At 33.8% G+C, this 16,458-nt stretch overlaps 1 protein-coding gene across 8 annotated transcripts in view; it reads right to left on the bottom strand.

The window, feature by feature from the left end:
* Nucleotides 1-16,458, bottom strand: part of SENP6 (SUMO specific peptidase 6) — a 105,459-nt gene that overhangs the window by 45,403 nt on the left and 43,598 nt on the right. For 5 of the 8 annotated variants that reach the window (XM_082405053.1, XM_082405050.1, XM_082405051.1 and 2 more), the window contains one exon: nucleotides 8,802-8,872. The exons of the other annotated variants lie outside the window; for them this stretch is intronic. In XM_082405053.1, coding sequence (XP_082261179.1) covers nucleotides 8,802-8,872 — 71 coding nt within the window. The remainder of the gene's footprint in view (nucleotides 1-8,801; nucleotides 8,873-16,458) is intronic. 8 annotated transcript variants of the gene reach the window in all.

The following is a 16,458-nucleotide window of genomic DNA, read 5'->3' as shown; positions in this document are numbered from 1 at the left end:
AGATTATGACAATTCATGTGAAAATTAACTAGCTTCAAATTATAGCCAGAAACATAATATGGCAAAAGATTTAAAACTTGACTGGTCCAGGAATGGCAAATGCCTAACAAGAGGCTCATGGAAGTTTTAGCAGCTAACTGATCATGGAAGTCATTTTTGCTAAACTGTGCCAAACCCTCAGCAAAGTACTCCAGGGAGGTACTTGAGATGAAACCTATGTGACACTCTTGCTTTCACTGAATGCCCCCTTCTGGGGATGAGAAGGTGAATACTGAGTGTTTACCCAAGACCACACAAAACAAACACCAAGATTAACACGAGACACTATGAAGCTCCTGGCAGAGAACACAGGCAAAGCATTCTCTGACATAAATAGTACCAATGTTTTCTTAGGTCAGTCTCCCAAGGCAATAGAAGTAAAAGTAAAAAGAAACAAATGGGACCTAATCAAACTTATAAGCTTTTGCACAGCAAAGGAAACCATCAACAAAACAAAAAGACAACCTATGGACTGGGAGAAAATATTTTCAAATGATGCGACCGACAAGGGCTTAATTTCCAAAATATACAAACAGCGCATATGACTCAATAACGAAAAAAACCAAACAATCCAATCAAAAAACAGGCAGAAGACATAGACATTTCTCCAAAGAAGATATACAGATGGCCAATAGGCACATGAAAAGATGCTCAACATCATGAATTATCAGAGAAATGCAAATCAAAATTACAATGAGGAATCACTGTGCACCAGTCAGAATGGCCATCATTAAAAAGTCCACAAACAATAAATGCTGGAGAGGGTGTGGAGAAAAGGGAACCCTCCTTCACTGTTGGTGGGAATATAAATTGGTGCAGCCACTATGGAGAACAGTATGGAGGTTCCTTAAAAAAGTAAAAATAGAATTACCATATGACCCAGCAATCCCATTCCTGGGCATATATCCAGAGGAAACTCTCATTCAAAAAGATACATGCACCCCAATGTTCACAGCACCACTATTTACAATAGCCAAGACATGGAAGCAACCTAAATGTCCATCAACAGATGAATGTATAAAGAAGATTGATATGTGTGTATACACACACACACACACACACACACACACACACACAAAATGGAATACTACTTCCCCATAAAAAAAGAATGAAATAACCCCATTTGCAGTAACATGGATGGACCTAGAGATTATCATACTAAGTAAGACAAAGAAAAGACAAATATCATATGATATCACTTATATATGTGGAATCTAAAATATGATACAAATGCACTTATTAAAAAAAAAAACAAAAAACAGAAACAGACTCACAGACATAGAAAATAAACTTATGGTTACCAAAGAGGAAAGTGGGGAAGGGATAAATTAGGAGTTTGGGATTAGCAGATACAAACTACTATATATAAAATAGATAAACAACAAGACAAGGCCCTACTGCAGGGCACAGAGAACTATATTCAGTATCTTATAATAACCTATAATGGAAAAAAATATGAAAAAGAATATATATTTATAACTGAATCACTTTGCTGTACACCAGACACTAACACAACAGTTGTAAATCAACTATATACTTCAGTGAAAAAAAAAAGAGGTTGGGATATTTCCTGCTAGATTTTCTAGCTCAATGTCTTTTTAATATATCACACTATTTCCAGATACGCATAACAGGTAAGAATATGGAAGATACTATGAGACAAGTAAAAATGATTAATAGGTTGGATCTTTAGAATAAATTTTAAAACCTAAACTTTAAAAAAAATGTCCTCCATAAAAAGAACATTTATAGTAGCTTTACTTATAATCTTAAAACAAACAAACAAACAAACAAAAACCCCTGGAAACAACTCAGGTGTCCATCATCAGGAGAATGATAAACAAACTGGTACGGCCATACAATGGAACACTAAAGTAACAAATTACTAATGCATGCAACAACATGGGTGAATCTCAAAAAAACTGTCCAGAGTGAAAAGAAGACTTACAACAAAGAGTACACATTGTATTATTCCACTTATATGAAAATAGTTACCTTTGAGGGGGCAGGGATGAGGAGTACCCTGAAAGGAACATGAGGGAACTTTCTGCGGTGATGATATCATTTGTACTATGTCTTCCCAGGGCTTTGGGTTAGTAAGGTATGTGTACTTGTCAAAATGTATTTTACTGTACACTTATGACTTGTGCATTTCATTGTATGTAAATTTTATTTCAAAAGAGAAAAAGAAAACTAAAACAAATATTGAACTCTAGATAATGATATGCCTGCTGAAGTGTTTAGGAGTAAACTGTACTGGTGTCTGTAACTTACTCGAAAATGCATTGGAAAAAAAGTAAGATGAGTTTATACATAAATGGATGATTAGATACACGGATATGTGATAAAGTTAAGTATAGAAAAGTGTTAACTGTAGAATCTATGTAGTAGATATATGTGTATTCACTGTGAAAGTCTTTCAACTTTTTGGTATCTTTGAAAATTTTCATAATAGAAGTCGGAGGTGGGGTGGGGCAAGGACAGCCCTTAACTTTTTTGTTTGAAAATTTAGTTGTGATATTACTAATCTGCTGGAAACTATATACCTCAAGGATAGTTAGAACACAAACAACTATCTTTATTATGGTTATTTATTTGCTTTTAAGTTATTTTTATCGTCTGTCAAAAGAGAAAGACTAATTAGAAAAACAGCTGGTTTTCTCCATCATGTAGCTGTTACTATGACTGGTTTTCAGTATACAATAAAATGGCAGTCATATATCACATTCTCATTACAACCTCCTTAAAAATCACTTTTGTCTATGCTAAATGTGATAAACAGGCAAAGGAGACAACAGGCAGACATGAATAAAAGAAGAAATCCAAATGGCCACTGAACACATAAAATGCTTCATCAGTCAGTAATGAGGAAATTAAAAAAAAAAAACCAAATACTACTTCCCTATCAGCCTGGCAAAGCCTGAAGGATGGTTATATCTAATGTTGCTGAGGAGCATACGAGAAAACAGGCACACTCAGATCCTGCTTGCTGGGAGCTGACACCCTTTACAGAAAGCATTTTGGCAGTAATATAGCAAAAGTCTTTAAAATGTGCATAAACTTCGTCCTTATAATTTTATTTCTAGGGATTTGATCTAAGGAAATAATAGATAAAACACATAATATGAGCTAAATTATTAATAATATATATAATATCAAAACATTAAGAACCTAAATTATGGTACAGAAATATAGTGGGTCACTATGCATTCACGAAAAAAATGACCACAGAGACTTGGCTATATTAACTTGTAAAGTCCACTATATATAAATTCATCTATTTGATTCCTAAACTTCCTTTAATTGTGTTTTTCATTCTGGTTTTCCTCTGACATTCCAATGTCTTTTAATGACAGTATAGAAACCGGATAATAACATAACAAAGTCAAGAAGCAAGTTACAGAACAGTAAACATAGTATAAATGCATAAAAAAAAAAAAAAGGGTATATATGCATAGAAGTCTAGCAAGTTATATGTTAAGGTACCAGAAGAAGATACCCTGACTGGTTAAGAGTGAGGGGATATTTTTCTTCTGCACATGAGTTAAATAGTGCTAAGTCAGGTGATTTAGGTTGAAATCATAATGTAATTACATTAAGAATACAATTAAATGTTCACTCAGAGACAGTATATAACGTCTATTAATCCTCTGACAAGAATACAAAGAACAAAAAAAAAAAAAAAAAAAAAAAAGAATACAAAGAACAGACTGGAAAACAAAAAGGAAGTTTAAGAAACAAAAGAAAGAATAGAGAAAAAAATAAGAGATCTTAATTTATAGTTATATGTTGTTATTTTACATGCTTAGAAAAAATATAAAAAGAACACCAAACAAAAAAGCAATAGGATATCTGATCTGTCCAAAAATTATACTTAATAGTTTACAAGCTTTAATTTAATCCTAGAGAACTGCTTATCAATGCTTGTTAGCTTAGTGCTAATAAATGGCTATAATTCATATTAAATGCCTCTTAAATGCAAAATAAAGGAGAAAAACAATAATAAAGGAAGTTAATTTAAGTGTTAAGAACTATAAAAAGACAGTGATTTCTTTTTAGGAGAAAATTATTCCAGGTGATACGCCAGTAACTACTGATCCTGGGGTTTGAAATCTCACCATTTTAAAAACTATCTCCAAAGGAAATCCTAAAATAAAATGCAATCTTTGTGCAACAATATATGTAATACTGTTACAGCACTGTCATTCATACTATACCCAAGTATACGTGTACCTACCTAACACAAAAGCAGCTATAGTTTACAAGTTAAGTATACCAATATCCCTTTCCCAAAGTTTACAAATATTACCTGTCCACATGATATGTGTGTGTATATATATTTTGGGTTGGCCAAAAAGTTCGTTCGTTTTTTCCATACGATTCCTCTAGTAGCGCTTAGTTGTCTTTAAATTCATTTGAAACAATTTCGTTAGATTCTGTTGTGACAGTTGTTATATCAGTGTGCATTTAAAAAAAAACTTATCAAAATTGGTGAATTTTTGTGTAGCCATTTTAATATTGAAGATGGAAGAAAAAAGCAACATTTTTGGCACATTATGCTTTATTATTTCAAGAAAGTTTAAAAACGCAAATGAAACACAAAAAAAAAGATTTGTGCAATGTATGGAGAAGGTGCTGCGATTGACTGAATGTGTCAAAAGTGGTTTGTGAAGTTTTGTGCTGGAGATTTCTTGCTGGACGATGCTCCATGGTCGGGTAGACCAGTTGAAGTTGATAGCAATCAAATCGAGACATTAATTGAGAACAATCAACATTATACCAAGCGGGAGATAGCCTACGTACTCAAAATATCCAAATCAAGAGTGGAAAATCACTGGCACCAGCTTGGTTATGTTAATTGCTTTGATGTTTGGGATCCACAGAAGTTAAACGGAAGAAACCTTGAGCATATTTCTGCATATGACTCTCTTCTGAAATGTAACGAAAACGTTCCATTTTTAAAACAAATTGTGACGGGCTATGAAAAGTGGATACTGTACACTAATGTGGAACGGAAGAGATCGTGGGGCAAGCAAAATGAACCACCACCAACCACACCAAAGGCAGGTCTTCATCCAAAGAAGGTAATGTTGTGTATATGGCGGGATTGGAAGGGAGTCCTCTATTATGGGCTCCTTCCGGAAAACCAAACGATTAATTCTAACAAGTACTGCTCCCAGTTAGACCAACTGAAAGCAGCACTCGACGACAAGCATCCGGAATTACTCAACAGAAAACGCATGATCTTCCATCAGGATAACGCAAGATCGCATGTTCCTCTGATGACCAGGCAAAAGCTGTTACAGTTTGGCTGGGAAGTTCTGATTCATCCGCCGTATTCACCAGACATTGCACCTTTGTATTTACATTTATTTCGGCCTTTACAAAATTCTCTTTTTTTTAAAAAATTTATTTATTTATTTATGGCTGTGTTGGGTCTTCGTTTCTGCGCGAGGGCCTTCTCTAGTTGCGGCAAGCGGGGGCCACTCTTCATCGCGGTGCGTGGGCCTCTCATTATCGCGGCCTCTCTTGTTGCGGAGCACAGGCTCCAGACGCGCAGGCTCAGTAATTGTGGCTCACAGGCCCAGTTGCTCCGCGGCATGTGGGATCCTCCCAGACCAGGGCCCAAACCCGTGTCCCCTGCATTGGCAGGCAGACTCTCAACCACTGCACTACCAGGGAAGCCCCACAAGATTCTCTTAATGGAAAAAATTTCCAATCTCTGGAAGAATGTAAAAGGCAACTGGTACAGTTCTTTGTTCGAAAAGATAAAAAGTTTTGGGAACGTGGAATTATGAAGTTGCCTGAAAAATGGCAGAAGGTAGTGGAACAAAAGGGTGAATAAATTGTTCAATAAAGTTCTTGGTGAAAATGAGTCTTTTATTTTTGCTTAAAAACCAAAGAAACTTTTTGGCCAACCCTATATATATATATATATATATATACACACACACACACACACACATGATATATACACATATATATACACACATATATATATAACGTTATATATATGTATATGTGTGTATATATATGTGTGTGTGTATATATATATATATACACATATGTAAGTATGTATTTACACACACACTTTATTATGAGTCCACAGGCATAAACTGAATAAGTAAATAAAGGAGATGGTACAGCTCTTTCCTACAAAAGAATTTCAATTAATAAATGTAAAAGAAATGAAGAAAACAGAAAATTACCATTAGATAAACACCAAGTAATAACTGTTGCCAGCAAGATCCACCAAGAGATGCAACATCAGTGGGTGCAATTTTGAGGAAAAAGAAGGTATCTGCATAGTGTTAGAGTATCTCTCCCAAGATCTTTATTAAGTACAAAGGGAAAAAAAATAATTTTACAGTGGAGAAACCCAGCAGAAACCACCTAACCAAGATATCACGTTTAACATCACCAGCAGTAAGACAAATCAACATCATACAACCCCTGATATAATGTGTAGAAAAAGACACAACATCAGTTTCATGAAAGTCTAGCCAAAAATGCATAGCCTCAATCTAATCATAAGATAACATCATACAAACTTCCAAACAGAAAGGTATTCTATGAAGTAACTGTCCATTACTCTTCAAAATTGTCAAGGAAACTTAGGAGATGTGACAAACAAATGCAATGTAAGATCCCAAACTAGATCTTAGAACAGAAAAAAGTTACCAGTGAAAAACTGGTGAAATGAGAGCAAGGTCTGTTGCTTAGTTAAGAATGTTATACCCATGCCAATTTCTTAGTTTTGTAAATGTACCGTGATTGTAACATGTTAACATTAGGAGCAGCTGGGTAAAGGGTAAATGAGTCCTATTTTAGTAACTTTTCAGTAGTCTAAAATGATTTCAAAATAAAAAGTTTTTCTTAAAAAAAGGTTATTCTTATCTACTTAATGAATGTTATTGAATAAACAAAAAATTTTTCAAAAAAGTCTGGGGCTGATTGGTATCTAAAACCATATAAATGGGCCAAATCACTTAACTTACTGAAATGCATCTGTGTAAGGGGAATGATAATAGTACCTATTGTGCAGTTCTTCCCTGAGGATTAGGAGTAAGTTTCTTTCTGATCTAAGGAGAAAACAGTATAGCACAGTGGTTAAGAGAATGCATGGCCTTTAGCATTAAATAGACCCGGATTCCAATACTAGTCTGTGTCCTTGAGCAAGTTGTGTAATCCCTCCGAGCCTCAATTTCCTCCTCTGTACAAAATGTAGGTAAAGTTGAATTTAGCTTATTGAGATCTTGGGTAGGGAGCCACGATAAAAACAAATAATGAATGTAAAGCATCTGACTCAGCATCTAGGGCAGATTAAGAATTCAATAAAAGTTTAAGGTACGAATGTTAAAGAGGCTAGTCATTATTACTACACCTAATAAACTCAGTGAACAGAACTATGCATTGCGAAGTATAATAATTCACATTCATAACTGCAAAGTTGTTAAGAAAGGATGAAGCTAAGTTTGGAATATTCTCTTTATAAAATAGGATATGTTCAATATATGCATAAAAGATTTTCACCCAAACTAGAAGAAGAATATAGGTGCTTCAAAAAAAGAAGAAAAAAAAAACTGTTGGCAGTCAGGAAAACCTAGCTGCTATCTATCTATCTATCTATCTATCTATCTATCTATCTATCTATCTATCTATCTATTTATGCAGCGCCGGGTCTTAGTTGCAGCATGCAGGATCTTTAGTTGTGGCATGCGGACTTCTTAGTTGCGGCACGTGGACTCTTAGTTGTGGCATGTAAACTCTTTAGTTGTGGCATGCATGTGGGATCTAGTTCTGTGACCAGGGATCGAAACCGGGCCCCTGCACTGGGAGCGCGGAGTCTTACCCACTGGAGCTGCTTAAAATCATTAGATTTTGGATAATAAGAGTCCCTAGTGCTATTTAAATAAGCAAAGGCCTATGGGATTAAGAGATACAAACTACTATTCATAAAATATACAAGCAACAAGGCTATATTCCATAGCACAGGGAATTACAGCCATTATCTTGTAATAACTTAATAAAGAATAACCTGTACAAATACTGAATCACAATGCTGTACATCTGAAACTAATATAATATTGTAAATCAACTATAATTTTTTTTAAAAGTCAAAAAATGAATAAATAAACAAGCAAAGGCCTGGGACAAACAAGATGGACACACAGATTAAGAATCTGTATTCTAGATAATGAACATCAATTTGATGGTGAAACATTTTTCATAAATGCTATCTGCTCTTATTTTATTTTTGCTTAATATATCACTGTATTAAAAAGTATTTCAATGCAAATATAAACTTCTACTTACAATAATTTTCCAACATCTACTATTAGCACAGTTTTACCAGGTATGGACTCTTTTTAATTCAGTGCCTAATGTATTCTAAATTTTAGGATCAAAACCATTTTAATCAAGAAAATCACATAATGGAAGATTATAACAAAGTGCAACAAAACACAATTTTGAAGCTATAACCCATCTAGAGTTAATATTTGGATCCTGAGTTTAACAACAATGCTAATATAATCAAAAAGATTTTCAACTATAATCACCTGAATGTGCACTCCTTGAATCATTCCCCAATGATTTCAGGTCACAATTATAACAAATTCTCAAATCAGTTATAAAAAAATGGGTCTATATATTTCTATTATACCTGGGACTATTCTAAAACTGGTACCATACTCCTATTCGACCTTTCTTACAACTACTCAAAACCCTTCACGGGTGTAACAAAAAAACTGCACACTTACCACCACCTTGGGGCCGACTTAACCTTACAGGATTACTTTCAAATTTTTGGACATGAGGTGGGTATTCTTTCCTAGAAAAGGAAATTTATATAGTTTCAGTCTAAAAGAAAAAAATATTTTTAAAATGAAAAAGTAGAGGGAATACTTAAAATATGTTTATCAAAAAGCAAATCATAGCTTGTTTGTCATATAAAAAGTGGTACTATAAAATAGTAACACTATATTACCCAAATATAGTAAACCTTAATGCACTATAAGATCCCTAAGGGCAGTGACTATATTTTATTTAAACTGTCAATCTATGAAAGCTGACAGCAGGCAGTCTTTCAAACAAATATTTAATAAATAAATACAAGTATTTGTCCTTTCAAAGTAGTCACTTTGGAAAGTTATATATTTATTCCCCCAATACACAAAACTTGAGAATTTTTCTTTTGGAACTGCCTTCATAATCTGTTAAAAAAAACTTTTAAAAAACTCCTAATATTTCATTGTCACATGCATTTTTGGAATAAAAAAAGTTAATCAGCTTATAATAAATACTCAACTTGCCCAATTTTGCTGTAAATGTTTCTAGTTGTTTAAAGATCAATGAATAAAGAGTGAATAAGATCTTGTCCTTGAGGATAATTCCAAAAGCAGTACAAAAAATGTTATGTACAAAACTAGAAATCATGAAATAAGTATTTTAGTCTTATAATATGACTACATTATGGGGGTATAATTATACTTCAAAAAATATATTACATTGTCAGACTTCACACCTAACCAATTTTCAGAATTCTGAACAGGAATCCTTAGTAAATAAGGATCCTAAAACACTACAGAAGTCCAAATATACACTAGTTTGGGAGAAAAGCAAAAAACCTATAGCTAATTGTGGGATAAAAGCATTAAAGAAGGAGGTTTGCAAAAAACGCAATAAACCAGGGAGCTACAATAGCTACCTTCCCATCCTAAACAAAAGCTTCTAAAAATATTTCCATTTTATTTAACAGGGGAATTAAAGGAGGTTATTCTGTTATATGTAAACGCATTCACCCGAGTGATCAATACTTATCACAGGGCAATATAATTAATTAAATTAATTAATTAAACAAAAATCCTAAAGGAATTTTCCTGTAAGGATTTCATATTCTTACACTGTAAAAGTCAGAGCACCTAAATTGAAAACAAAACATGAAAATGACACAAGAAGAAACTAATAAGAGTAGTGACAGGAGTGTATCTGTGACAGCGGTTAGCAAATAGTGAGCATCATGTGCCAGGTACTGTTCTAAGTGCTTTGTATCTATTAATTACTTTAATCGTCACAATAACCTTACAAAGTATATACTATTGTTAGCACTTTACAGATGAGGAAACTGAGGCACAATGAGGTTAATTAACTTGCCCATGGTCACACAACTATTAAATACCAACACCAGAATCTGAATCTTGGCAACCTGCATCAATATTGATGAGTAATGGTGTTTTCACCATTTCAATTATTATTACTGAGCAGCATTTGGTACAACTAATTTCCATACTGTCAAAATTTTAAGATTCGTGAGGATATGAGTTGTGAAGATGAGAATTTGCCTTAGAGATAGTGGTACTAGTGTTATTAAAAATAAGGTAGGTTTTCAGCTCCTAACTACATTAAGCTTTAAATAAAATGCATGTTTTTATATACCACACATGCTCCCACTAAAAATGATATAACACAGTCTTATCTTTAAAACAAACAATTTTTTAATCTCTAATTTTTATAACTCTACACTGGAAAAGTAAAGATACCAACTATAAAATGCAACCGAGTCAATAAATCTGAAGCAAAATATGATGATGCAATTATATTAGACTACAAAACCTCTATGCATTATATATTTTTAAAATAGTGGACAACAGAAACAGTAGGTATTCTTAAATACTAAGGATTATCAACAAGCAAAACAATTTGACAGAGTGGCCACAAAATCTGAAATACATATTTTGGATTTTTGTCTGCTTAATTACTTACTCTGGGGTATGCTATAAACACAGGTTTATTCAGTAATAACTGGCATAAATCACTGGAGACAACATATCATAGATGTGCAGGGATTTCTGAAAATGCTGCAGTAATTCACGCTGCTCTTCGCTGTTTGACACAGTGCACTGAACCATGCACTGCTGATGAGGAACAAACAATGCACTGAATATATCATGTAACATCCATGACCTATCATGTATTGTAATGTAATGTTAAAAATTATGTATATTTGCCAACATTTCCAAACCTTATGGCCATTCTGTACCCAGTATTTACTACATCTTTCCCTATACAGACAGAGCAGATTGTTTTAAAAAATGTATTATAATGAGTAAATTACAGAAATAAAAGCATACCTTAAGTTTAATACAAGAATACAAGAATTTCAGAATAAAAGTAGTATTTGTTTAATAAGAGAATTAAAAGAACTTTCTAGCTATAATCTTGTGTTCTTTAAAACTTAGTTTTTAAAAGAAACTTCGTTAGGTGATCAAAAATGAAATTTCATGTTAATTTCTTAATTTGAGAGTTCCATCACTCTACAGACATTAAAATTTCAAACTCCAAACTAGTATGATGCTTAAGGCTAGAATTTAATTTCCCGGTGGATTTTCTTTCCTACCTCAAACCAAGCAGAAACAGAGAAGTGTCCCTATCTTCTGTCTTCTACCAAGCGGGAGCATTTTTTTTTGCTTCTGAGGGTTTGTGTTCTGTATAGAAGTTTTAGAGAAAACCTCACTTCATGGACCCAACGTTTTTACAAGCTGCATAAAATGAACTGGAGAGCTTTTTTTTCCTTCTGTGCAGACCTCTTTAAATAACATCAGAATCCTTATTAAAGGTTAGACAGGCTTCAGACCTGTAAGTCTTTTTTTTTTTTTAAATAAATTTTATTTTAGAATAATTTTAGATTTGCTGAAGACTTGAAAAGACAATTCAGAATCCTCTTATATCTCTTACCCAGTTTTTCTTAACGTTAACACCTTCATTACCCTCATACATATGTCAAAAAAAGAAATCAACATTTGTACACTGCTATTAACTACATGCCAGGCTTTATTTGAACTTCACCAGCTATTCCACTAATATCCTTTGTTTGTTCCAGAATCCAATCTAGGATCCACCGCATTTAGTCATGTCTCCTTAGTCTCTTTTTTGTTTCCCAGACTGTTTTGTTTCCCACTGTTTTTCACGATCTTGACACTTTGGAAGAGACTGGTTAGTTATTTTGTAGAATGCCCCACAATGTGGGTTTGTCTGATGTTTTTCTCATGATTAGACTGAGGTTGTAGGTTTGGTGGACAGTGCCCATCTCATCACATCATATCAGGGGTTACATGGTATCAATGATTTACATCACTAGTGAGGTTACCTTGATCATCTGATCATCTGGCTAAAGTAGTGTTTGCCAGGTTTCTCCACTCCAAAGTTATTTTCCCTTTCGACATTCTATTTGGAAGCAAGTCCAATCAGCCCAGCCCACAAGAGGGGCAGGGGTAGTTAAACTCTACTTCCTGAAGAGGGAACTACCTACACATATTATTTGGAATCCTTCTGTATAAACACTTGTCAATTTCCCCCAATTCATTTTATGCAGCTTATAAAAACCCTAGGATAGTTCAATAAATAAATCACTTATTCAATCATTTATACCAGTATGACTCATGGATATTTATTTTATACATTAGGTTATAATCCAATTGTTTCAGTTTTGGCCCTTGGGAGCTCTTTCAGTTGGTTCCTGTGTTCCTTTCATGTGAACTCATTCTTTTTTTAAAAAATTCTGATAAAACATACATAAAATTTACAGAAATATGGAATGCTTTGCCAATCTGCATGTCGTCCTTATACAAGGGCCATGAAAATCTCTGTATTGTTCCAATTTTAGTATATGTGCTGCTGAAGCAAGTACCCCTTGGTTTTTTGAATACCTGTTTGGATTCTGATACTACAAGATACTCTATGATCATTTTGTGTTTTCCCTAACCCATCCCTAGAATCAGCCGTTTCTCCATGTTCCTTTTATTAGAGTGGTATTAGAAACCAGGATCTGAGTGCTGCTATTTTCTTTTTTAAGTTGGTTTTGAAACTCATTTTATAAATCGTTCCATTGCTCTAACTGATCTCAAAAGATGTAAATTCCTATAAAATAAATTAAATGTGTTCATTTTTCATGAAAATGCATTATTCCAAATTCATGTTTAAACTGTAATCTAATTTTTGAAGAGATGTATTAAAATCTCCCAAAGTTGTACTCTAACCAAGAACTTCTTGCATTTTAGATATTTTAGGGGAGCTTTATACAGTTCGTTGTTATACTCTCACAGAGTGTCTCCATTATAAAATGTGCTCCGTTATACTATTTAGTGCTTCTAATCCTTAATTCTATCTCATTTGTTGCTAAAATTCTACTCATGCTTTCCTTTGTTTGCATTTCTTTTGACTCTAAGAGTCAAGAGACCCCTTTACTTACAAATTGTTATTTTATAAATATCTGATTCTGGTAAACAACATGATATAGCTGGGTTTAATTCAACCAGTTTGTCTCTTATTAAATATATTCGACCTGATCACAATCATTATTGCAGCTGATAAACTCCATGCTTTCCTTTCATCTTACTGTATTAGTTGTTTTCTATATTTCTATTTGTTTATTTTCACTCTTTTCCCCTATTTTTACTGATTTGCACAATTACCTTTCATTTGTTTTTCCTCCCCTGGTTAATTTAACAAATAGTTACCTTCCTTCTCTCAACCCTTATTCCAATTGCATATTTTGTTCATTAACATGTTCTCAAGATTCCAACTATTTCCTCAAACAAGATATTCTCCTGCATCATCCCTAAGGGGATAAGATCTTTAAAATCCTTTTACTTACCCATCCTACCCCATTCAGTCCCGCTTCCAAAAAAAAAGGCCTTAAGAAGATACCTTTTACTTCTGCCTTTCTACCTCTCCAATTCCTAGATTTTGCTGAGATAGTTTTGAATAGTCACAGACTATTACTGATTTTCTTTTGTAGCATATCTCTATTTGGTAAGTAAAACACGCTTAGCCTTAACTGAATGCCACTGACTTAAGTTTTTAATTGTGCCAAATTATAAATCATATACAAAAGATTTTTTTTTTTAATCTCAAAGATTTATCAGGTAATAACACTTCGCTACCTAAAATGCCCTGAAAGCTTCTAGTGAGTGCACCACATAAAACCCAAACTCTTCAGATCATCTTACAGAAAGCCTTTTATGATCTAGGGGCCCTAGCTGACCTTAACCAAACCCACCCCGCAGTCCTCCTTTCTGTTCTTTGAACATGCCAAACTCACTCCAGCATTAATATCTCAGCACCACCCCTTCCCTATGAGGAAAAGCCATCTCTATGATCACCGTATGGCTGACTCTTCATCAGTCCTTGCTTAAATGTTAGCTTCATAGTTGAGTGCCTCTCTGAACATCTGAAGAAACCATCCTGTCACTCTATACCACATCATCCAATTATACTTTTTTACATAGAACTTATTTTTTGGTGTTTTACTTGTTCATTATCAATTATTGCCCATCAAAATGTAAACTACAGGAGAGCAGAGATCTTGTTTGTTTTGTTCGTCACTGTATCCTTATACCTAGAACAGAGCAGGCACTTGATAAATATTTGGAAGTAATAAATGTGTATAACTAAGAGGCAGTACGTAATTAGAAGTGTATTTATCAGGTCAAATAATTGTACAATCATGCTGAACAAGGGTGGTAATGTCAAAACTGAACCATTGGCCACCATGCAGAGCCACCAAAAAGTAATTTAAAATATTAGTCTATGTGCAAATACCATAATTCAGGCACTGTAAACTATACATTTATTGATTAGACAGGTTAGCTGGAAACTGAATATACTTGGATTCTCTAGTCTGTTTACCATTCTACTTTCTAGGCTTTTTTCCAATGTTTCCATATCCAATCACTGTTTTTCTTCACAGTATGCTTTATTATGTGGCAAGACATGTCATTCTTCTCTTCCCCCACTCATTTCTTCTTTTTATAAAGTAAGTCTCTTACTCTTCTCAAATATTTACTCTCCTAAATAAACTTTAGAATCAATTGGTCAAATTTCCTAAAATAACAAAGTCACCAAGATTTCTGACTAAAACTGCATTAAGTTTATTTTAAGGAGCACTGATATCAAATAACCAAACAGGAACCTAATATATGCCTCAGATCAGGTTCCTTAGATATATTTATAAAGGATCTACACATCATTAATTTTATTACTGAGTATTTAATTTTAGTTGCTACTGTGAATGAAATTTTGGTCTTTCCAATATATACTGCAATTGATCAGAGTGAATAAAAAATTATTAATATTATTAGTCTTGTAGTCTATCATCTTGCTATACTCTTATTATATCTAAGGTTTCAGATGACTCTCATAATTCTAAGGAAGGCAGTACCATCTGAATATAATTTTATTTTCAGATACCTTGAGACACCAATTTATAATTCTAATATAAATTGGTACCACCTGTCTGCAAAACAATTTCGCAATACCTATCAAGAGCATTAAGAACATCTGTAACCTAGCCCCCCAAAGAATCCTTTCCCAGAGATTTATCTTAAGAGATGCACTTAGAGATTTACATACAAAGTTGTTCATCAATGTGTCATATACCAGGGGTCCCCAATCCCTGGGCTGTGGACCCCTACCGGTCCGCGGCCTGTTGGGAACTGGGCCGCACAGCAGGAGGTGACGGCAGGTGAGTGAGCGAAGCTTCATGTGCCGCTCCCCATCGCTCCCCATCGCTCGCATTACCGCCTGAACCATCCCCTGCCACCACTTCCATGGAAAGATTGTCTTCCCTGAAACCGGTCCCTGGTACCAAAAAGGTTGGGGACCGCTGTCATATACAACGGTGAAAGACAACAAGAAATATACTAATGGGTAAATAAATTATGTATATCTGCAGGACAAGCTATTATGTAATCATTACAAATTATTCTTAGAAGCCAACTTAACAGGGAAAAAGGCTAGGACATACTGTTAGGTGAAAACTCAGAATATGCAGCTGTACTTTTCTTATGACTGCATGTATTAGGTATATTTAAAAGTACACAGGAAAAAGAATATTGGAAAGAAACGCAGAAAGATCCTAATGATGTAATTTTCGATTATAAGAGCTTTTTAAAAATTATAAAATCTTTCATTGTAATACTTGTCTTTTCAAACACCCCCTTTAAGTAAACATTTCTAGTATTTCATATATGTCTTTTATTGTATTCTTTTCACCTTTGTATCTTTTTGTTGTTTCAAAATTCTCTACGATACGCACATACTATTTATAATAAAAATATTTTAAAAAATTTTAAATTTGAAAATTACTATGTGCTTCAGTTTCATAACAGGTCAACTTTTATCCTCTTTATCTAAGGAGAAAAAATAAAGTTCTAATACCAGATTAAATATTCTAGGTTGCTGGTGCTACCACATACACTATATTCACAACCCAACTGTCCAAGAGTCAGAAAAGAATTCAAGTCATTCAAGTTGTCAAAGTCACCCACAACAAAGAAAAATGGCAGCAAATTTTTTAAGTTTGCAAGCTCTGGACCTTAATATCGTTGTTTGATTTTTATTCCAGCTTGGTTTTAAACC

Source organism: Balaenoptera borealis (genome assembly GCF_965194805.1).
Source record: "Balaenoptera borealis genome assembly, chromosome: 9".
Lineage (NCBI taxonomy): Eukaryota > Metazoa > Chordata > Mammalia > Artiodactyla > Balaenopteridae > Balaenoptera > Balaenoptera borealis.
Note: the sequence above shows the minus strand (reverse complement) of the source record. Positions and strands in the feature narration are given on the sequence as shown.